Here is a 23,470-nt window from a genome sequence, read left to right on the forward strand (position 1 = left end):
AATAATTTAAAAATACATAAGTTTTTAATTAGTTTTAATTATATTTGATTTTCTTTTATATTTTTCATAGCACAACCAAACATGAGAAAATAATTTTCCTTAACATTTTTTTTCTTTCCTTTGTACTTTCCGGAAACCAAACATATTCAAATTGTTCTGAGTAACAGCTAAAAAAAATATTTAGAAACTTTTACACCATATAATTGAAAATTGATTTATGTATTTGAGTTTTTGGATATAATTTTGATTTAAAAAATTATCAAGAATTGTTTTTCAAATTATTTTCTGAGAGCTATTTTGAAAATATTGCTTTATGGATTTATATATTTTCTACTTTCATACAAATAAAGTTTAAAATTCTAATCTTATTTAAAATATTGATGCATAATTGATTGGGAAGAGAGTATAACATATAGTAAGAAAAATTATTCCATTATCCAATTGAAAAGAATTTTTAAGGCTATATTTAATTCTCGGGAATTACTATGGATAACGTAGTGTTGGTTTTTTGGCTTAGTGAAAAAAGCTAAAATATTTAACTTTTTTTTTATTCAATTAAAAGTAATTTATTGATAAGACAAATATAATTAAAATGAACTTATTATTAATATATTTCGTTTAGTTATATTGATTAATATTAAAAGCTTACTTTTAGTTGAATAAAAATTTTGACTTTTTCCATTGAGTCAAAAACTAAACATCACTTAAGAAAAATGATTTCTCGTGTTTGATTGTCATTAAATATCATTAAAATTAATTATAAACTAATGCATCTTCAAATTGTTTAATCTTTACATTAATGAATTGAAATAAGTGAATACATTAATGAATTGAAACAAGTGTAATGAGTTTGAAATATTATATAAAAACAATATATCAACTTTAAATCTATTTCTTATTTTTATTTTATTATATTTTTCCTTTCTATTTTCTTTTCTAGAATTTTATGAAACTAAATATAACATAAGTCTATTGATTGAAAGTATTTTAATCCACAGTTAAACATAATATGAAATATTGGGGTAATTAAAAATATTTTTAAAACAACTAATATATTGAATACTGCATAAATCTTTAATAATTTTTTTTATTTATATTTTCAATATTTAAATAATCAAAATATAAATATGAAAAAAGTATTTGTAAATGTTTCAATATATTGTATGCAATATTGTATGCAAATAATTTATTTTCTATTTATTAAGAAAAGGCCAATTTGGTTAAAAACAGCTCTTTCCTCAGCCTGTTATCATCTTCTTCTTTCTTCCTCTTCGTCTGTGTCTCTGCTGTCTGTAAAATCTCTGTAGAATCTGAGTCGTCTTCGTGTTTTTCTCTTCGTTCTTAACCCCCAGATATCATACCCATTTCACTGAAATCTTGAAAAACCCCATTTGACTTTGAGAGTCCCATGATTCACCATTCTCAAATGCTTCCTCAGACCCAATCCCTCACAACCCACTTGTGGCCTTCACTCCCTCTCTCAAAACCCACCACTATAACCCATTTCAGTCCTCCAAAAGCAACCCCATTTCGCAAATCTTTGTTTCAGACACTGAAATGCTCGGTTTCTGTGGCTTCAGAGCCTGCCCACTTGGAATTGGTGAGAAATAAGCCGTTTCCAGCTGAGGTTTCCAGGACCATTATGGAATTGTCTTCTGTTGCCACGCTTTCTGCCTTAACCCAAGATGGTTGGCCTCTGGGTGTGGGTGTTCGCTTTGCAGTTGACCCACAAGGGACTCCCATCGTGTGCTTGAATGCATCACATAGCCACTTCTCCATTGACAGGAGGTCTAGTCTCCATGTCCAGGTGAAGTCTTCCTCTATGTATGTTTATGTGTTTACTAGTGTAGTTTTTCGGTTAAGCTTGTCGGAAACCTTCAATTTTCTATCTTGTCACGTTGGGTGGTTCATTGGGGGTTTCTATTTAGGTGGCATTACATGTTTGGTTTGTGGGAAAGGGGATTAAAAGATCAGGAAACGGAAAAACTGAACCTTAATCAAATAACCCTATATTTTTCATGTTTTCTTTTGATAGTGAACCTAAGATATCTGGTTCAGTCATTTATTTCATTTCAATTTGTTGGGAAAATTCAATTGTACTATTTTTCAATCTTGTCTGGTTCATGGAATGTGCTTGTTCCTGGGGCTTGCTTGTTTCTTTGTTTCCCTTTTGGATAGATTTTATTGTCATCTGTTTGGTTGCTGAGAAACAGGATGAAGAGAAAAGAAAAAAAAAGTGGCAGCTTATATTTTCCATGATTTGGTTCTCATATTGAAATGATCAGCTCAATTATATGTTGTACAATTATTTTACACAGTTGTTTTGAGTTTATCATTTTCTTTGAGTGAATAAAAGGTGTGAAAATTTAATGTTCTCTACATTTTCTTTTCTGTTTTGGGCAAACAAAGAGACAATCATGTGAATTTTTCTTTTTGGTTTGTAATAAGTTATGATTGTGTTTTTGTTTAAAGCAGTTAGAGCAGTGTGGATTACGAACACCACAGTGTACTATTCAAGGTAGCCTTGACAAACCAGAAGACAGAATGGCTTTGAAGGTAAGATTTATGTCAATTTTTTCGGATGGCTTATGAAGTTGATATAATCGAATCATATGAATGATGTATCTAAAGGAGTGTTGTATAATTTGTTAGTTGTGTTGGAGATACTGATACAATATGAGGTGAAGACAATTTCTCAAGTAAATAGGGCAGTCTGAACTGCAACAATATCGAAATTAATCCAACTCAAGAATCTTGTCTAACTAATTTGTGCTCAGCTAGACTTTTCTTTTATGGTGTTTGTCACAGGCACGAGATCTCCCATATAATTTTTTGCATTTGTGTGATGCTTAGACACCCCTCTAAGTAACCCACACAAGGCACACACTAGATAACAGGGCACCGACCTGAACTTGTGTTTTATTGCTTCACTAAATAAGAATACAAGATATGACCTTTAGCAAGACTCCTACAATAGTACTGATGAGTTCACGCTCTCTCTAGATCTCTGTCGGGAGGCTGTCCCAATCCTCCTTACTTATAGAGTGGCTGCCACCCACTTGTTGTTAGATTAGGAGTACACATCCTAGTTCTACTAGGACTTTTCTTGATGTGTTGTGGCACCAACCACTCCTATTAGGACTCTGAGTCCTACTCATACTACAATTACAATTTCACTAGGAATAAGACTTCTACTCATACCCAACTTGTAATCCTACTTCGAGTCCAACTCTAGGTGCTAATGTTGCGTGCACCTATATAAGCAACTCATGTGCATGCTAGCCCTCTTCTTGGTCTATAGTTCTGAGTCTCATCCATGTCGAGGCAATTGACCGTCTCTATGCCCACACCCCATATTATTGCGCACATGGGTTGCATCACACTTTGGCTCCTTGCCCATGGTTGCATTGCTTTGGTAAGGGTTATTGCCACCCCTTGCTCATGTCTGAAGCCCGCGCCTCTTCCTATTGCTGTGATGGCACCATGCCACATCCCACTCCCTCTTGGTACAACAACGATCATGGCATTGCACCCATGACTCCTCATCTGTGCACAAGGCATTGCACCCTTGTGCATAGTATGCTGTGTCATGTCTTGAGGAAGCTTTGTTGTTGTTGCATCCTCATGTCACACCCAAGCAACATACCATGATATTACGTCCATGGCTCTTCAAGTTGCCTTGCACAAGCCATTGCGCCCTTGTGCCACTATCAAATGGGGAGTCTGTCACGCCTTATGCCATTGCGGCCATGGGTTTCACACCACCACATGTTGTGGAGCTCATGTGTGGGTGCGAACAAGGCTTGCCCCATGTGCGTTGCTCATATCTGAGGCCTTGCACTGAGGCTCCTTGGTGTGGCCACACCCATGCCACCATGCCTCACCTTGAGTCACCTACCTCCTCCTCTCTTAAAGAGCATTTCAGGCCATTTTAGAAGTTTCTGGATGAGACATCACCGATACTTGAGGAGGAATAATAGATTTATTAAATAATTAGAAAAATCTATTAATTTCTAGAAACCCTCTTGTTGCTTGTGTGCACGCCCCATGTGCACGGCCTGCTTTGCACGTGCTTCGTGCGTGCTTGCGTGGGGCTTGTTGCGTGTGGGCCCTGTGTGCGTGTGGCTTGCTGTGTGTGCATGTGGCCTGCTTGTGTGTGCACCCTGTGCGTGCGTGCCCTGTGTGCATGGCTTATGCATGCACTCTGTGTGCGCGCCTTGTGCGCGCAGCTCCTTGCACCTGCCCAAGTGTTGCAGCTTGATGCCACAAACCCTCCACCACCTCGCCTCTTTCCTCAGGGCTTCTCCTATAGGTGCAAGGTGCTCACCTATGAGGCCTTTAGTGTCGTATGGTCCGTGTCAAGGGGCTAACAACGTTCCTCTATGGAAGCCATAACATGCCTTGTTAGATTGCCCTACAATAGATGAATGGGGGAAGAGGTGGATACTTTGTTATTGATCACATTAAACCTTGTCTATTTTAAATTTCAATAATCATTGTTGCAGTTGTATTCATTACCAGAATGATGGCCTTGTCCACCATATCAGTTGGCTAACAATCTTGTTCCCTCTATTTGTGTTCTATGTGACCACATATCAATACCCTTGGTGTGAACTGTAAAGAACCAATTATATCCCTTGAAGTGGAATCAAGATTTCTCCTAGAGGAGTCTAGGTCCATGGCTTGGTAGATTTGAGATGTATTTTTTGGATATACTCTTGTTGGAGGGAGACAGGAGTAGAATAAAAGCAATAGATAGAGACAACTGCCCTTGCAAGGCTATTTTCCATATAGATTGGGGGGATTGGGAAGGATAGTTTCACCATGGTAGTCTATTGTTTCTGAAGGAGGGTTTAGTGAAAGTCTCTGAAAAATTCCATGAGAATGGGATTGTGAATAGGAGCACTAGTTCCACTTTCAGCTCCTTAGTTCCTAAGAAGGATAACTCATATTATTAGGGACCATGGACCGTTAGTTTTTCTACCAGCCTTCACAAAATCATTGCTAGGGTTCAGTTTGCAAGGGTTCTAGAAGTACTGAAAGGAGACATGAGGGAGATTTTGAGAAAGCGTATGAACATGTAGGATAGGAATGGTAGGATTCTAGTCTTCTAGATGGAGGAATGGATGAAAAGTTGCCTCTCTTTTGTGAGATTTGCGGTAATTATGCTTAAGGTTAGATATTGGAAGTGTGGTTTTTGTAGATACTATCATGAGGGAGATGATAGGTATCTAATGGAGAATTATTATTGAATTTCAAGAATTTCAAGAAACAAGAGTCCTAACTGGTCCTCAAATCCCTACTAGATCCACAATATTTCTCTCCTCTGTAATTCCCCCTCCTTTCCTATTTAAACCTTCCCCTCAGCCCGTATCCAACTGTGACCTAACCTCCACTAAAGCTGTTACAACTAACTGCCAGGTGGCAGTATATTCCTCTTCCCTTTTCTATTATACACATAACGTATAGGAGGCCTATCAGGAGATTTTGGAGTGTTCCGGAGAGCTGGACTCATAGATGGACTGGGAATTTGTCAAATCAGGGGAAAGATTTTCTAGCCTAAAGGGGTTTCCAGTCTAGAGGTCTTTAGGATCATTTCTTACCCCCTTGAAAGTGAGTCTTTGGGGGTTCGTTTTGGGACTGCTTGTAAATCATTGTTGGTTCTTCTTTGTTGCTTTAAGGCTTTGAGTAATTTCTCGTCCTTCCCTTTGCATCTTATTCTTTCTATATAGAAATCTCCATTTTGTATTAGAGATGTGGAAGGACAGCATCAAATTTTGGATTCTCAAGTAGAACTTTGCATTTTTCTGGAGTTCCCAGCCTTTGATATACTTGGAGAGGTGCAATGGTTAACTACGTCCCTGTCTCATGTTTTTCTTCTTTCACTAGAATTTTACATATCCTGGGGGTTTTCTTGATCATTTCCTCAATGTTTGAACCATCAAATTTGGGGTGGTTTTGTTGAACCATCCTGCATTACATAGTCATTGCTTGGGTAGAGCATGTTAAATATGGTGTCAGGCCATCCATCTGTGGCATGATGGCCTGGAAAAGAAGGCTCAAGAATGTATGTGACATGAGGGTGCCCGGAATGTCTTGGTATATGCCTTGTACCAGGCCCTCATTGATGTAGATGGAGGATTTGCTGCATTGGAATCTTGTGAATAAGTATACACTTCAGCTTATGTCCATCATAATACATATCAGTAGGTTTCTGGTGTCTTTTAGCGACATAAGAAAGACTAGATGCATGGTTTGTTTCTGTATCCATATTAATGAGAATTATGCCATAGATTACCTTTTTCACTTGGATATTCAAATATCTTCTTTCTTCAGAAACTTCATTCAATATGGGAAAGGAGGTTTGGAGAAGAAGTGGATGAAAACCTTCTACATGTTGTTTCCGTGGAGCGGGTACTCCAAATGGAAGATTTCCAGGAGGTATGGTGGGTTTTTCACTCTTCTTTGTGTGGTTTGACCTATAATTTCTCTTGAGATGTGGCTTTGCTCTACTTCCTGGTTAATGTTTTTCTTTTCCTCTCTTTTTCTAAGCAGCTGGCTTATTGTTAATCTTGTTATTATGCTTTAATATGTAATTATTTGGAGCATATTAGCTGATTTTGTTTCAAGAGGAAATTTGATGTCTATGACAATTTCAGGTAGGCACATGGGTCACTTCATCAGATTATAAAACTGCAAACCCTGATCCACTTCGAGACTGTGCAGAGAAGTTTGTGGATGAGATAAACACCAACAACATGGAAGATGTTCATCGGTTTTGCAACATTTATGTTGATTTGGATTTCCAGGTTTGGACCCAACACAAATTTTATTATGGTTTTTATCATTTTCAGTTTATTTTTCCAACTGATTTGGATATAAAACTTGAACCCCTGAAAAAGATTTTAAATTGTTCCTAAAATTTCTTCTAGGCTTAGTTTGAAGAGAAACTCTGCAACTTGATAGGGCACTAGCACATTCCAGGAATAACACGTCAGTATGTGGGGAACTTGCAGTCTGATGGGTTTTACCACCCATGGGGTTCCAATAGGACATGCCTAGTCCTCAATATCTAAACAATGATTTGAATAGACGATAGTAACTGTCAGGATTTTGCATTCATGAGTATGACATGGGACATGACCGAATATCCGAAACTTGATAGCATACTTTCTATGGCTTATGAGTGCCCATCAAGTATAGGATTACCAGTCTTGAGATATATCGAATGAATTTAACATAAAAATGCTTAGTTAAATCAGATTAGAATTATATAAAGTTGTGGTATGTAAGGTCACTTTTGAATTAGCAATTGTGTTTGCCTTTTCTCAATGCTTTATGGAAAACAACGTTAACCCTTCTCTCATTTCTTATTTTATCCATTTTACCTTTGGCTGTTTGGTAGTTTAGAAAATTGTTTATTAGCCATAGAAAATTGTTTATTAGCCAAACTTACCTATCTCCATTGAGACAACACATAATTATTATTCAATAGGGGAATCAAGGGTTGAAAATAAACAAAGAAATGTAATGCTTTTGCCTATTCTAGTTTATTCTTTCCTTTTCTCACATGAAGATGTTCAAGAGACAAGTAACCATATGTAAACTTGGGAATTTTTTGTTTTAGTGCAAGAGACATAGATAACACTTGCTAAAGTAACCATATATTCTGAAATTTAATTAGATAGGTGCAATTGGATACCCAGCTATTGGGTTAGGTAAAAGAGACAAGTTTCTGCCTTGGTTTTATTTAAAATTAATACAAGTGGAGGTGAAGTGTGTCATGATGATAGTGGGAGATGATGCTGGGAGGAATGGAAGTAGATGATAGGTCATGTCATGAAGGAGAGATTATAGTCCCCCAATACCTTTACTTTTCAGTTAGCAATATTGTCCTTGATACTTAATAGCAATGGTAAATCACCAAATATTATTGAGATAAGAGTAGCCCAAATCTCATATCTTGCCTTTTGTTTTAAATTTCGGTCTACTCTTGCACTTGTAGAGCTACAAGGATGATCCCTATGAGAACTTAAAATCATCTGCACAAGTTTCATCAGAATCTTGTACTGTTTGGCTTGTTAGATGAATACAAGGATTTTCTACCCAGAACACCCAATTACGTGATTTATATAATTCTTTTTTGGAAAGTTGGACCTCAAGTGCTGTCATGTGATATTGGGCCTACGCATCACTGTGCCATCATGCATGCATTGCTTCATACATCTACCCTTGTTCTCACTCTCTCGAGTATCAGACACAGGCTGCTAGAGTGTGTGTAATGCCTACTTTTAAGACATTTGTTATTTTATGTGCCTTCATATTTGCCCTGCAGGGTTTTTGTTAGACATGGACCTTTGCTTTCTATTCATAGTGTTAATGATTGTCTCTGTAACAAGGAAACTGAATTTCTGATTGTACCTGAAGAAGACATGGTTTGTCGGTTACCATGTCCATGCATAGGTCTTTGGTGTTTGACTTGATGATTTTGAATGACCAACTCATTCCTTTGATGATTTGGAATAAGCAATCCAGAAGTTGGGCTTATATTATGTTGCTTTTAGTTTCTCACTGGATGCCATTTCTTGTGGCAGGCATCGGAGGCAAAGCTGATATGGGTTGATCGGTTAGGCTTTGACATGCGTATTTCCTCTCCTCAGCAAGATGTATTTGAGGTTCGAATTCCTTTCCCTAGAGAAGTGACCGATGAGAAGGGTGCAAAGTCATCATTCAATAGTATGTCTCAACTTGCTTGGGAGGTGGAGAAGAACTACAACGCACCAGATTTTAAGAAGGTGAAACAACTGAAGCAAATCGCATACAGAGGACAGTAAGTGACAATTGCATTTTCCTTTATTCTTTGATGCTAGAGGCCAGTCTGTTGCTTTCTTTCTCCTGTTGTGCTTATAACAAATATGTGCCCGGATTATGTTGAGTAATTCAACTATAAGGAATAATCTAAGTAAAAGAAATATTACTTAGGTGGGAATGACTTGCATTTTTTCATTTCTCATTACATTTTTAGAAAAAAAAAAAAAAAAACCATGTTCGTAAGGCTGGATAGGCTGGAGAGAATACATCTAATTTGAACTGAAAATTCAGCTCTCAATGCTGAAGCAACAGGAAACTAACCATCTTGCTTGTCAGCTGTGGTGAAGCAAGAAATTCTTTCTGTGAAGGTGATTTATTTAATGATTATAATGGAAAGATTTGACGTGGAAAGAAAGGCTTTTCAGGTTAAGTTTGAAGGCATTAATGGGGGAATGTGGATTTCATTAACAGAGAGAAGCCGAGGTTATGCTGTTTCATTAGGCTTTGGTGAGGAGGAGATGGATTGGTTGGTGGAACATTTGAAGAAAGCTGTGGAGTTGGAGGCTTCCAGGGGTTTTACTCGGAAGATGAGGGGCAAAACGAGGACGCATTTGATGGAGATTTGCATCAATGGTAGAGGGAGATTTATGAAAATCACAGAAATTGTTGCAAAAAGAAAACCTCTAGTGCTAATTGTTCCTGAGGGTGTTAAAGGCAATGGGTGGGAAACCCTTAGGAAGGCGATTTCTAGAGTCCAAGATGTGTCTGATCAGGCTATAAGAGCCTCGAAGGAGAAAGATAATGAGTCTCAGGTGAGCAAAGGAATGTACAGAGAAGGGCGGTCCTATGCAGATGTGGTTGCAGAGGAAGGACATAGAAACCGAGCTTCGGTGCCAGTTGGAAAATGGGCAAGAGCTGTAATCTGTGAGAGTAAAGGAAAAATACTTGATTGGTTTGATGTAGGGAAAGGTATTGCGAGGATGATGGGCACGAAAGGGATGGTGTCGGTAACTCCCATTTCTGAATACAAGGGATGCTTTTTTGTGGATTCTGCAAGGAGAGCTATGTGGTTTCAAGACCAAGGGAGTTTAACAGCGAGAGGAGGGGTTGTTGCGTTGAGGAGATGGCCGCCAAAAGAAAACTCGGTTGTGGGTGGAAAGTTTAGAAGGGGTTGGTTAGAACTGAGAGGCCTTCCGTTCCATTTATGGGATGAGATTCAGTTGAGGTACATTCTGCAGAAATGGGGGAGGGTAACGAAGGTGGCAAAGGAAACTTTGAAGCTCGTAGACTTGTCGAAGGCAAAGATGTGGGTGGAGATGAATCCAAATGTCGTGCTACCAGCGTTGCTAGAGGTGGAAGATGGAGCCTGGTCATTTACGGTTGCAGTTTCCGTCATCGGAGAAGCTGAAGAAGACGCTCTTCTCAGGCCAGAGTCAAATCGCAGCAAGGACGAAGTTACGTCAGCGGAAGGTTGCGTCTACTAGAGGCCAAAGAACGTTGAAGGGCTACGAGCTACTGCTAGGGATAATGAGTACCACAGATGGAGGCCTCGTCAGCGCTTTCGTGCTCAGTCTTTAGCTTCAAATGCAGCTACTAAAGTGGAGAAAGGAAGGGGGAAGAACTGTTTGGGCCTAACGGCGGGAAGTGTTGACGGGCCAACAAATCCAGAAGCCATTTTTAAAGGCCGTTTGGCTAGGGCCCATTTTGAGGAGAAGAACATTGGGCCTTTTGCGGGTGCGGGTCCAGTCCACGAAACTGAAGCAGGGTCTTCTAACGATGGCCCAGCAACGCCTTCGTCTTCAAAGCTTCAGCGATCAGGAACCTCTGCAAAGGAGGTGTTGCCGAAAACACATTCTCAAGAGTCAGCAAAGCTAGAAGGCAAATCAGTTACCGTAAGACGCAAGGCGAGGAGTTGGCCGCCGAGCCTAAAGGTGTCGTCTTTTGACCCAAAGAGCAACCTAGATGGGGATGACGCACCGGAAGCAAATCGAGGCTTTATTTGGGGTAGATCAGTATTCAAGAAGGGCGCCCTTTCTCCTGTTTCAGAAAAATCCCGACACTTCACCGGGGGGACAGAGGGAGACGAAGGGATCTCGCCTTGCAACTGGGTAAAAAAGGTTCGTCCTCCTTCCTTAGCTTTCTCTAAGAAGGGTCTTCCTTTGGCTGGGGCTTTTAATCCAAATTTTCTTTTCGAATCCTTTGTTTCTTCGGTTCTTCCTTCTCGATGTCAGGCTTTTTCTCCAATTCCTTTGGAATCAAGCCCTATCTCTCAGCGTAGTCCCTTTCCGAAATTTGCTGTTGTTGAACCCAGTCGTCATGTTGGCGTGTCCTGTTCTGAAGGAGTGGAGTTTCCTCTAGAAACCTCTAACCGAAATTCTGAAGACTGTCCTTTATCTAAGGATGCTCTAAGTAGCCCAGAGAAGCTTTGTGTCTCAGGGAAGGCTCCGTCCCCAAACCCAGATCCTCCCATCCTCCCTTTGGAAGGTTTTCAGGTTGAGGGACTCACGCCTGGAAATATGGTCAAGGTTCAGTCGGTTTTGGAGAGTTTGAGGATCAGAATAGTCAGAGAAAATGGAAAAGATGCGGAAGAAGAAAACGAGAGTATTTCTCTTGCGGACAAGGTTTATTCCAGAAGGAAAAGGAGAAATGCTTCTGGAAACCGAGGAGAGGATTAGGTTTGGATGCTGGTTGTACTGGGTTATTTTTGGTTTATATGAAGATTTTAAGCTGGAATACGAGAGGATTAGGATCTAAGAAGAAAAGGAGGACTGTCAGAAGGTTTTTAAGTACTCACAATCCAGATATTGTGATGCTTCAGGAAACAAAGAGGGAAACTTGGGACAGGAGGTTTATGAGCAGTGTTTGGAAAGGCAAGAGTTTGGAGTGGGCAGCTCTTCCAGCCTGTGGGGCCTCAGGGGAATTGTGATTTTGTGGGATTCTAGTAAGTTTGAGTGTACAGAGAAGGTGTTAGGATCCTTTTCTGTAACTGTGAAGTTTAACTCTGGTGAGGAAGGACCTTTTTGGTTAACTTCAGTGTATGGCCCGATTAATCCGTTGTGGAGGAAGGACTTTTGGTTGGAGCTTCAAGACCTATATGGTCTAACATCCCCAAGGTGGTGTGTAGGAGGGGATTTTAATGTTATTAGGAGGATATCTGAGAAATTGGGTGGGACTAGATTAACTTTCAACATGAGGTGTTTTGATGAGTTTATAAGGGAGAGTGGCTTGCTTGACCCCCCTCTAAGGAATGCGGCTTTTACATGGTTAAATATGCAAGTTGATCCTATTTGTAAGAGATTGGATAGGTTCTTGTTTTCTTCTGAGTGGGATACCTTTTTCTCTCAAAGTTTTCAAGAGGCGCTTCCTAGATGGACCTCTGACCATAGCCCTATTTGTTTGGAAACAAATCCTTTAAAGTGGGGTCCGACTCCTTTTAGGTTTGAGAATATGTGGTTGCTCCATCCAGAGTTTAAGGAGAAGTTTAGAGTTTGGTGGCAAGAATGTACGGGTGAAGGGTGGGAAGGTCACAAGTTTATGAGGAAATTAAAGTTCGTTAAGTCAAAGTTGAAAGAGTGGAATATAATGGCCTTTGGTGATTTAAAAGAGAGAAAAAAGCTCATTCTGACGGACTTAGGTAGAATTGATCTAATTGAACAAGAAGGGAATTTGAATCTTGATCTGGTGTTAGAAAGGACCTTAAGAAGAAGGGAGTTAGAGGATGTGTTATTAAAGGAAGAGGTTCAATGGAGACAAAAATCTAGGGTTAAGTGGATTAAAGAAGGGGATTGTAACTCTAAATTCTTTCATAGAGTGGCCACAGGAAGGAGAAGTAGGAAGTTCATTAAGTCTCTGATTTCTGAGAGGGGGGAGACTTTGAACAACATTGAGGTTATTTCTGAGGAGATTGTTAATTTCTTTGGGAATCTTTATTCCAAACCGGTAGGTGAGTCTTGGAGGATTGAAGGAATAGACTGGGTCCTATTTCTAGAGAGAGTGGAGTTTGGCTGGATAGGCCTTTTACTGAAGAGGAGGTTCGCATGGCAGTTTTCCAATTAAATAAGGAAAAGGCCCCTGGTCCTGATGGTTTTACTATTGCAGTTTATCAAGAGTGTTGGGATGTGATAAAAGAGGATCTTATGAGGGTGTTTATTGAGTTCCACACTAATGAGGTAATAAACCAAAGTACAAATGCGACCTTCATTGCTTTGGTGCCTAAGAGAAGTCAAACTTTTAAAATCTCAGATTATAGACCGATTAGCTTGGTTACAAGTTTGTATAAGATAATTGCTAAGGTCTTATCAGGGCGTTTACGCAAAGTTCTTCATGAGACAATATCTGGTTCTCAAGGAGCCTTTGTTGAAGGGAGACACATTCTAGATGCTGTGTTGATAGCCAATGAAGTGGTGGATGAGAAAAGAAGGTCAGGGGAGGAAGGAATTGTTTTCAAAATCGATTTTGAGAAGGCCTATGATCATGTGGATTGGGGCTTCTTAGATCATGTGCTTCAAAGGAAGGGGTTCAGCCAGAAATGGAGATCATGGATAAGGGGCTGTTTGTCTTCTTCTAGTTTTGCAATCCTAGTTAATGGGAATGCAAAGGGTTGGGTTAAGGCTTCTAGAGGTTTGAGACAAGGAGACCCTCTCTCTCATTTCCTTTTTACTTTAGTGGCAGATGTCCTAAGTAGATTGTTGTTTAGAGCAGAGGAAACTGGGATTACTGAGGGTTTTTCTGTGGGGAGGGATAGGACAAGAGTGTCTTTGTTACAGTTTGCAGATGACACTATCTTTTTCTCTAAAGCCTCTTTGGAACATCTTCAAAACCTCAAGATTATCCTTTTGGTTTTCGGGCAAGTTTCTGGTTTAAAAATCAATTTAGAGAAAAGCACCATGGTTGGTATTAACACTAGGCAGGAGCTATTGTCTTGTTTGGCTTCGGTTTTTGATTGCAAAGTGTCTGAGTGGCCTTTATCTTATTTAGGTCTTCCTTTGGGAGGGAACCCAAAGACAATAGGCTTTTGGGACCCAGTGGTTGAGAGAATTTCGAGAAGGTTGGATGGTTGGAAAAAGGCCTATTTATCTTTGGGAGGGAGGATTACTTTAATTCAGTCGTGTTTGTCTCACATCCCTAGTTACTTCCTCTCCCTATTTAAAATCCCAGCTTCAATTGCTTCAAAGATTGAGAAGATGCAAAGGAATTTTCTGTGGTTTGGGGCAGGGGAAGGGAAGAAAGATCATCTTGTCAGATGGGAGGTTGTTAGCAGACCAAAGGAGTTGGGAGGTTTGGGTTTTGGGAAGATTTCTTTGAGAAATATTGCTCTCTTAGGGAAATGGCTTTGGAGGTTCCCTAGAGAAAGGAGTGGTCTTTGGCATAAGGTTATAGTGAGTATATATGGGACACATCCTAATGGATGGGACGCCAACATGGTGGTTAGATGGTCACACAGATGTCCTTGGAAGGCTATTGTTCAAGTTTTCCAGGAATTTTCCCCTTTTGTTCGTCTAGTGATGGGCAATGGGGAGAGATTCGCTTTTGGGAAGATCTTTGGTGGGGTAACCAATCTTTGTGCTCGCAATTTGCTGATCTTTATAGAGTTATTTCTGTGAAAAACCTCACTGTTTCAAATGTCCTTGGCAATTCCTTTCCATTGGCTTGGAATTTAAATTTTCGCCGCAATCTTACCGACTCAGAAATTGATCTCCTTCAGAGATTAATGTCCTCCCTCAGTTCAGTGCGTTTCTCTCCTTCTTTGGCTGATTATAGAGCGTGGTCTTTGTCTTCATCAGGCCTGTTTTCAGTGAAATCTTTTTTCTTGGCCTTGTCAAAAGTCTCTAATCCTATTTTGTTCTTTCCGGCCAAGTTTTTGTGGAGTTCAAAAGTCCCTTCAAAGGTTAAGGCCCTCGCTTGGTTAGTAGCTCATGGGAAGGTGAACACCAATGACAAGTTGCAGTTGAGAAGACCTTACAAGTCCCTCTGTCCTCAATGGTGCATTCTTTGCAAAGGAAATGGGGAGACGATTGATCACCTTTTTCTTCATTGTCCTGTTACCATTGGACTCTGGAACAAGCTGTTCAAGCTAGTTGGGCTGGTTTGGGTCCCTCCAAGGAGGTTTGTGGACATGTTGGTTATTGCTTTTAAAGGCTTGGGGAATTCCTTAAGAGGCAAGACTCTTTGGCAAGTTGCTTGTCTCACTTTGGTTTGGATAGTGTGGCAAGAGCGAAACAATAGGATTTTTGAGGATAAGGGGAGATCGGAAGAGACGTTATGGGATTTGATTTTGTTCTATTCCTCTCTTTGGGCTTCTTGTTCTATAGCTTTTAGAGGAGTTCCTCTAAATGTGTTACAACTCAACTGGAGTGAGGTTTGCGCTTCAAAAGTTTGAGTTTGGGGGTTTCTCTTTGTTTTTAGCTAATGTTGGGGGTTTTTATGTTGTTCAGATTGTGTAGGAAGGACCTCTCATCCTTCTTGTGGTTTCTTTTGTTTCTTTTTTCTTTCTTTCTCATGTATCTTTCCTTCTATTAATATATTTCTCTTCGTTTCTGATAAAAAAAAAAGGCTGGATAGGCTGGATTGCTCCAACCTCAACTCAGAAAATCTTTCACTGGGTTCTGTTAGTGCCTAATGTTAAGAATTTGTGTTTGAGTTAGATTTAGGATTAGTTGGTGTATCAAATTCAGGTTGGGTAAGTCTTGTAGTGTGGATTATGCTTTTGATTAGTTGCTGAGGCAGTGGAAAGGGATTGAAATTTGGCATCTTTCAACTCTTCGGTCATAATGGCTTGGGAATTCCCTTTTTAGCTCTTTCCCGTTTTCCCATTTTTTACTATAGCAGAACATTATACATTAATGTTAATGTTATAGGGATAGGTCAGATGTTAAGGTTAGCACTCATCAGGTTAGTGGTGAAGAAAGGTTTTATTGAACAATACTGACAAACTTCATAATCAAGTTAAGTAAACATCCTCTAAGATCTGAACAATACTCTCAAACTTCATCATCAAGCTAAAGAAACTGTGGCTTTGAAAAGTCCATCTTATGCTACCAAAGAAAAAGAGAAGTAGGAAGGGCAGTTGGTGTCATTGAATCTACAGATGAGAAACCTGAGTCTCCAAAACCTGGGCGATGAACTTGATGATGCATTCTGCTATGCCTCTGCTTTCTCTTGTAGTTTGGTAGGAACCAAGCTGTACCCAGGTCCTATTCCCATCTCTATTCCCTCCCCACTGTTCTTTTTACATTCAGAGTAGAACACAGCAAACACAACATAGGACAACATATTTACTAGGCAGAAAAGAACGGTTGCAAGGAACCCGAAACCAAAAAGGGTCACTGCACCAATTTCATCATCATCATCTGTTGATGCAACATAGAATAGAATGTAGATTGGAATGCTTAGTAGTTCCAGAATCAACATTAAGAAAAAACCTTGGAGCTTTCTACCCCTGCTAAGTTTTACAGCTTTTTCGAGTGCCTTTGCTCCATAACACTCATCATCCATGACTGAAACAACAAGCCCAAGAGTTGAAACTGAGGTCAAGTAGATGTAAAGCAGTGCAGCCATGACAGCTGTTGCCCCCCTCCATGCTTGCCCTGCATCTTCCCTAGTGATTAGGTTGATCGATTTGATCAAACCTATAACCAAAATGGCATACACTACCGGAATAAAAGAAACATACAGTGATGTTATTATGGGTTTCTTCCATTGTATGCATGAGAGCAGGTCCTTTAGGCATACAGATCTTCTGGCATAAGTCATGGCTGCTGCATAGATTGTTATGGTTATCCCAAACATCGAAACCGCCCAAAACCCAACCAGGAAAGGAACTTCGATCCCCAGAAGAGCTCGTAGATCTTCCCAGTGAACAGTGGGCTTGTTGTAGTCATCTTCAACCTTCTCCATCAATGGCGCGGCAAACAGATGATGCAGGAGAGCAAGGAGAGTGCAGGGAGAGACGACAAGAAGCATGATCTGCAGCATAAGTTTCCCATTTCTAGCTGGTGTTTTGATGGCTTCTCTGAAAATTCCAATAACATTTATCGGCTGGCCGGTGGCAGAGGATGCAAGAGAAGTGGTGGTGGAGGAGGAGGATGAAGGTGCCTTTTCAGCCATGGAATCTTCTGCTTGTGAGTTGTGACTTGGTTTTCCTGTGCATTGGTTTCAAAGAGGTAGATCTGGTGTCTTTTTATCTCTGTCTACAATATATAATAATTATACTCTAGGCTTTGCTTCAAGAAAAGTACGAAAATTTTTCTTTAGAAAAGGGATTAAATGGATCATGATCATGTCAAATAAATCATATGTTAACTGATTATTCGTGTCAGTTAGTATTTCAATCGTATTTCAATTTGTATTAAACCGATAATATTTAATAAAACTTTTATAATATATAATCTCAAAAAAGTAGAGAGCTCATTTGTTTAATTATTCCAATGAAACATATCGATGTGTTTTTTGTGTCCCTTCGTCATGTATGAAGGAATCTCATAGGAGATATCAGAGGAAATGCATTACTGAGGGAGGTGTATATTGGGGAAGGCTTTAATACAAAGGGCACTGCTTTGATCAATGGGGGTCACCATTGGGCCACCGGCCGGTGTCTCTATTGGGCCGTACCCCTCTTATTGGGCTTCTAGTACTGTGTCGCTACAAATTTGGGCTATCTCAGCTTGCCCACTAACGGGCTGGGCCACTTATCATCATCATCATCATTTGAGCCCATCGGATGAGCCCAATAGGGCAAATATATGGTAGGGCTTCATCATCGTCATGGATGAATACGTCGTCGTCATCATCATTTGGATGAGCTGAAATGGCCAAAATGACCGACATGGCCCACATCATCATCGTCGTCATGAATCATGATCATGATCATCATATTGGTTAGGGCTTCATGATCATTATGTGGGCTCACATCATCATCGGATGAGCCCAATAGGATCGAACATGGGCTTGGGTTAACCCAACTTGTCAATTGTAACTTCTTAAAGGCCTTGCTCGGCCTGTTGTGAGGAGCCACGTGGCTTGGCCTATTGTGGGTTGCTAGGCCCGGCCCACTATGTATGTCAAATAAGCCGAATGGGCCAATATGGGCTCAAGCAAACCAGCTTGCCAATTGCTGAGTCGAGTCATGGTCCGGTTATAGCCCTGGCCGAGCTCATTGTGAGGGCCTAGGTGGACCGGCCTATTGTAGGCCTTACTAGCTTTCTCTCATGATTATTGGATTAGCCCAATAGGGTAACTATGGGCTTGTTCGTGGGCCTTGTTTTAGGTATTAATGTTAATCTTCCGAAAAAAACTTACCAAATATTGGCTAAGTAATTAGGGATATTTATGAAGATTACCATGTACAAACATCCTCTTTTTCAATAAAAATGGATATTGAAAATTATGAGTCTGTTTGGCCATGTGATCTATTTATTTTTTTTTAATTTTTAAAAATGGAAAACTATTTTTAAAAATTTCTAACATTGTCTAAGAACAATTTTTAAAAATAAAGTGAAATGAAAAACAATTTTTAGAAAACAAGTAGGAATTGTTTTTACCATTTTTTTTATAAAAAAAAAAGGTCTATTTGGCTACGTTTTCTGAAACTTGTTTTTAAACATATTTTTTTTTATTCTTTAACTTAAAAATAGTTTTTAAAAACAAGTTTAAAAAAACATGACCAAACAAGCCCTATAATTATCATAAATTACTACAAAAATGGAATATATTTGTGGAGAAATCGAATTCAATCAAACCCAAAATCATTTTTAATTAAATCAACACAAGAATGGGAAACATAAAGAGAAGAATCTTATCCCCATTCATTATTGGGATGATAGATTTTTGGCATAAATCAATTGGGGAAAAAAAATGACAAGCCCCTTGATGATTATTATAATAATATAACACATTATCAAAATCATTGTTGAAAATGTCTTTTTATTTATATTTAAATACTAATTTATATTTGATAAAAGCATTTATGAAAACAATACTATCATCTATAAGGCTATTATGAATTACAACCTTTTTATCAAAATCAAATCTAAACTAATATCTTTAACCTTTAAAATCATTAAATAAAAAAAAAACATTATTAATTATTAATTAGGAATTAAGAGACGACCATCTTATTTAGGTAGATGAAGGCACAAGCCCAAATTATATTTTCCCAATGACAAAAAAAGAAAAAAAGAAAAAAAAAGCTGCAAATAGGTCCATACTGATTTATTTATTTATTTTTCAAAAGATACCAAGCTTGCCAAATTTTGCAAAAAATATTATTGTGATATATTTATTTACGGAGAAATTATATTTGCGCCCACCAAAACTCTCTTTACATTCACCCTTTTTACATATGCACTATAAATTTAAAATATAGAAATATATTCACCCGATAATTTTAAAAATACCCAAAATACCATTTTCATTCTTCTTTCTCTAAACCCATCTTATTTTTTTTCCTTAAACTATTTATTTTCAACCACAAACCCTACAACCACGTTTAGATGGTGGGAAGAGATAAGATAGAATAATATTAATATATATATATATATATATTTTAGGATATTATACCGCCTTCATATGAAATATATATCATAGTATATGATTTTTAGTGGATATAATATGAGATATATTGTATTTATATTTAGTTTGTAAAATAAAAAAAATATATAAAATATATATTATTTTTCAATATTTAAAATAAAAATTATATTACATTCCAATATCTTCTATTTTAAAAAATAAAATTTCTCTTAAGTTTAAAAATATTTAAGATTAAAATACTAAAACTTTATAATTTAAGTTTATGTATTAATATTATTTTACAATTTTTTGGTTCTTTTTAACCACAAATTTAATTTTATGATAAAATTTTTATTTTTCAAAATAAATAATATAAAAAATTAATAAAAAAATAAATTTACAATGCATGAGATATATATATCTTACATCTTTTCTTAACATTAACTTTTTTCGTAAAAAAACGGATATAAAAAAAGAGATGGATAATATATTTTACTACTTTATCCTATTCCATGTTAATTATGTTAACTAAACATAATATATGATAATATTATGTTAAATGATGTCAACTTTTTCTATCTTATCATCAACCAGATATGAAATAGAATATAATATCTCATCTTTTATGTATCAGTATCACTTCATAATAACCATTTTATTATATCTAATTTTCCTTCATATTTTTTATATGATAACCAAATACCGAAAAAAAAAAAAAAAAAAGAAAGAAAAAAAAGAAAAAAAAGAAGAGATTCCTTAATCCTTCTTAGTTGGGTTATTTTTATTTTATTTTTCCATTTTCCCTGTATTTTTCTATGATCAACATTCAACAGAGTCTAGAGTCTAAAATATGAGATTGAGACAAGGACAATAATGAAGGTTATACAAATTACCAACTTTAGCTATTGAAAATTATGATAAAATAATGTAAAAAAAAAAAAAAAGAATATATTTATGAAGAAATTCAATCCAATCAACAATCCGACATCATATTTTAACCTAAAAAGAAAGAGAAAAAAAACAAAAACAAAAAAGGAAAAACAGTGTGGAAGTGTCACCCAAAAAAATAAAAAAAATGTAAAAATAGAATATATTTATAAAGAAATTCAATTCAATCACAAGGAAAAAAAAAGGAAAAACAATGTGAAAGAGTCATCTCCTTTTCAAGCCAATGCATCACTGGATTGGAAAAAAAATGAATTCACCATAATGATATGTTTCAAGATAGACAAGAAAATAAATCTGAATTCTCAAAATATGAAAGAAATGACAAATAACTCTATTATCAATTAGGCAACAACAGTGGTGATTTCCTAATGAGGAGAAAAGGCAAATTCAGCCATAGCTAATGAGGATACATTTCTTTCAATGAGCATGTCTGCTATCTTGTTGGATTTGGATTTAATGATCAGTATACTGTGGTACCTACACAACCCACCTTAATTTTTCTGGAATTCATCCCATCACCATTGATAATGGGGTCTCCAACACCTCTCCATGTGGTGGTCTTCCCTTTCATGGCACAAGGCCATACCCTCCCTATGCTAGACCTCTCCAAGCTCCTAGCTCGCCGCGGCATCAAGGTCACTATCATCACCACCCCTGCAAATTTTCCAGGCATCCATTCTAAAGTCTCTAAGAACCCAGAAATCTCTATTTCTGTAATACCATTTCCTAGAGTTGAGGGACCACTAGAAGGAGTAGAGAACACTGTTGACCTTCCCTCAGAAGACCTGCGCGCTCCTTTCATCGAGGTGATCAAGAAGCTTAAAGAGCCCTTTGAGGAGATCCTCAGAGGTATGTTTGAGGCTGGGTGTCCACCCATTGGCGTAATCTCTGACTTCTTCCTAGGCTGGACGCTCGACTCATGCAACTCTTTTGGCATTCCTAGGATTGTTACTTATGGTATGAGCGCCCTATCTCAAGCAATACTGATTATATCAGGCTTCCACACTCCATATATTTTGGCATCATTGCCTGAGGATCCTGTACAGTTTCCTGAGTTACCAACCCCATTCCAGGTAACACGAGCAGACTTCTTGCACCTGAAACATGACCCCAGAGGCAGTCTAATGTTCTCTATAATTCAAGAGTTCACAGAGGCAGATTTAAAGAGCTGGGGGCTCCTTGTTAATAGCTTTGAAGATATTGAAAGAGAGCATATAGCTGCTTTGGAATCACTCTATAGTACGGAAGCCAAAGCATGGTGTGTTGGCCCTCTACTGCTTTGTAATCAAATCAAAGAAAAAGAAGAAGACGCCAATGAACCACAAGCTGGGAATCAAACTTCCGATCCATGCATTGAATGGCTCAACAAACAAATAGGGTATGAGACTGTGCTTTACATATCATTTGGATCAGAAGCACATGTAAGTGATGAGCAGTTGGATGAGATAGCTCTTGGGCTGGAGATGGCCATGCACCCATTCATCTGGGTGGTAAAATCCAGGAATTGGGTGGCACCAGAGGGATGGGAGGAAAGAGTGAAGGAGAGAGGCTTGATTGTGAGAGGCTGGGTGGAGCAGTGTAGAATACTAGCACACCCAAAAACAGGAGGGTTCTTGAGCCACTGTGGCTGGAACTCAGTGTTAGAGGGCTTGTCAATGGGGGTGCCACTGCTGGCTTGGCCAATGGCAGCTGAACAACCATTCAATGCCAAGATAGTTGCAGACTGGTTAGGAGCTGGAATAAGAATTCTAGAACTGAGTGAGTGTTCTGAAACCATTGGAAGTGAGATAATCTGTGATAAAATAAAGGAGTTGATGGAGGGAGAAAAGGGGAGAAAGGCTAGGGCAAGGGCACAGGAGGTGAACAGAATGGCAAGGCAAGCTATGAAGAAAGGTGGATCTTCCGATAGGAATTTGAATGAACTAATCGAGAGTTTGGCTCGTAGAAGAAAGCATATAACCTAGTTGTTTCACCATCAATATTGTTCATCTATATGTTCACCATTCAGGTGTCTACCTACATTTATTCATTATATGCCAATACATAAACAGAACATACAAGATGCTACATGCAACTAGAATGGTTCTCAATGCTACATTATGTCCTTTTAAGACATGTAAACAAGCTGTCTGGATATAAAACAAGGATAAAATTGAGTCAAATCACATTGATATCTGTATTACAACTAGTGAGAGATTGAATAATGAGGCTTACTTCTAATATGTATTGAAAAATAAAGTTACAAACTCATACAAATACCAAGTTAATTAAGGTTAGTACATGATTTAGAAGTTGCACAGAAATGCCAAGTACATTTCCAGGAGAAATCTGGGTGTTTTTCTTTTTCGGCTAAAGAAACGGGCAGATTGATTGCAAGCAGATCATGAATTAAATATGCAACCAATCACAGTGATTAGTAATGTACCCACTTGATCAAACAAATTTACCAAAAACTGCTTAACTGTTCATAAGTGAAATTGGTTACCTAATTCTGGTAACTATGGGTAACTATATGACTTTATCTTGTTTAGTTGTTCACTAAACTCTAATCTTTGTTGGAAGTCATGAGAGTTAACAATGCTATACAAACAAAAAAGAAATAAAAAGGAGTTAAACTCAATCTATTCTTAGGCTGTACTTTAAACATCTTTCTCACAAGGACAAAGATAGTTGACATGGACACCACACCATTCTGAAACTTCTTGTGATGTCTGTGTTTTGATGAGCCCACCCATGGTTTAGAACCCTAACCATGCATGCCATGCATCTCAAACACCACGCTGAAAAGGTTTTATTCACATTTGTATGCATTTATTCATTTGTAAACTGCATTTTCTAATCTTGCATATAACAACAAACATGATTTAAATATTTAATTTATTCCAGACCAGGGAATATTAATTATAAATGGTTTAATTGGGTTTAGTTACATTGAAAAAATGTTACTTAAACGTGGAGTTGGTCATTTGCATAGCAGAAAATATCAAGCATTTTTGAGGGATTGAACAGAATAGTCTTAAGATGCCTCACTAATACTTACTGAAAGAACAGAAAGTATCATTACATTTTAACAGGGAGTTGGAAAGAGTATGCTTGAATGCTAAATTATTGTTTGGTTGTTTGGTTGTTAGTTTTGTCACTACTTCCTTGGTTTCTAAAGGAGCAAGTGTTGTGTAATCAGATAAAGCGACATTCATAAAAA

At 38.1% G+C, this 23,470-nt stretch overlaps 2 protein-coding genes across 2 annotated transcripts; both read left to right on the forward strand.

Annotated features, from left to right (window-relative positions):
* Window positions 1–1,237: 1,237 nt before the first annotated feature.
* Window positions 1,238–8,985, forward strand: LOC117922516 (glutamyl-tRNA reductase-binding protein, chloroplastic). Its single transcript, XM_034840646.1, has 5 exons — window positions 1,238–1,807; window positions 2,476–2,556; window positions 6,337–6,441; window positions 6,660–6,809; window positions 8,595–8,985. Exons 1-5 carry the CDS (start codon window positions 1,409–1,411, stop codon window positions 8,832–8,834), a joined length of 975 nt encoding a protein of 324 aa, XP_034696537.1. The 5' UTR covers window positions 1,238–1,408; the 3' UTR covers window positions 8,835–8,985.
* Window positions 8,986–20,795: 11,810 nt separating this feature from the next.
* Window positions 20,796–22,232, forward strand: LOC117921902 (scopoletin glucosyltransferase-like). Its single transcript, XM_034839848.1, has one exon. The coding sequence runs from the start codon at window positions 20,796–20,798 to the stop codon at window positions 22,230–22,232; it is 1,437 nt and encodes a 478-aa protein (XP_034695739.1).
* Window positions 22,233–23,470: the final 1,238 nt, after the last annotated feature.

Source organism: Vitis riparia, chromosome 9, assembly GCF_004353265.1.
Source record: "Vitis riparia cultivar Riparia Gloire de Montpellier isolate 1030 chromosome 9, EGFV_Vit.rip_1.0, whole genome shotgun sequence".
Classification (NCBI taxonomy): Eukaryota; Viridiplantae; Streptophyta; class Magnoliopsida; order Vitales; family Vitaceae; genus Vitis; species Vitis riparia.

What these genes read in the sequence shown, in the direction of transcription:
- LOC117922516 (XM_034840646.1), top strand. Translation starts at nt 1,409, where the DNA reads ATGATTCACCATTCTCAAATGCTTCCTCAGACCCAATCCCTCACAACC. An exon ending in AAATGGAAGATTTCCAGGAG is followed by an intron (nt 6,442 to 6,659) that starts GTATGGTGGGTT and finishes TGACAATTTCAG; the next exon opens with GTAGGCACATGGGTCACTTC. An exon ending in ATGTTGATTTGGATTTCCAG is followed by an intron (nt 6,810 to 8,594) that starts GTTTGGACCCAA and finishes TTCTTGTGGCAG; the next exon opens with GCATCGGAGGCAAAGCTGAT.
- LOC117921902 (XM_034839848.1), top strand. Translation starts at nt 20,796, where the DNA reads ATGGGGTCTCCAACACCTCTCCATGTGGTGGTCTTCCCTTTCATGGCA.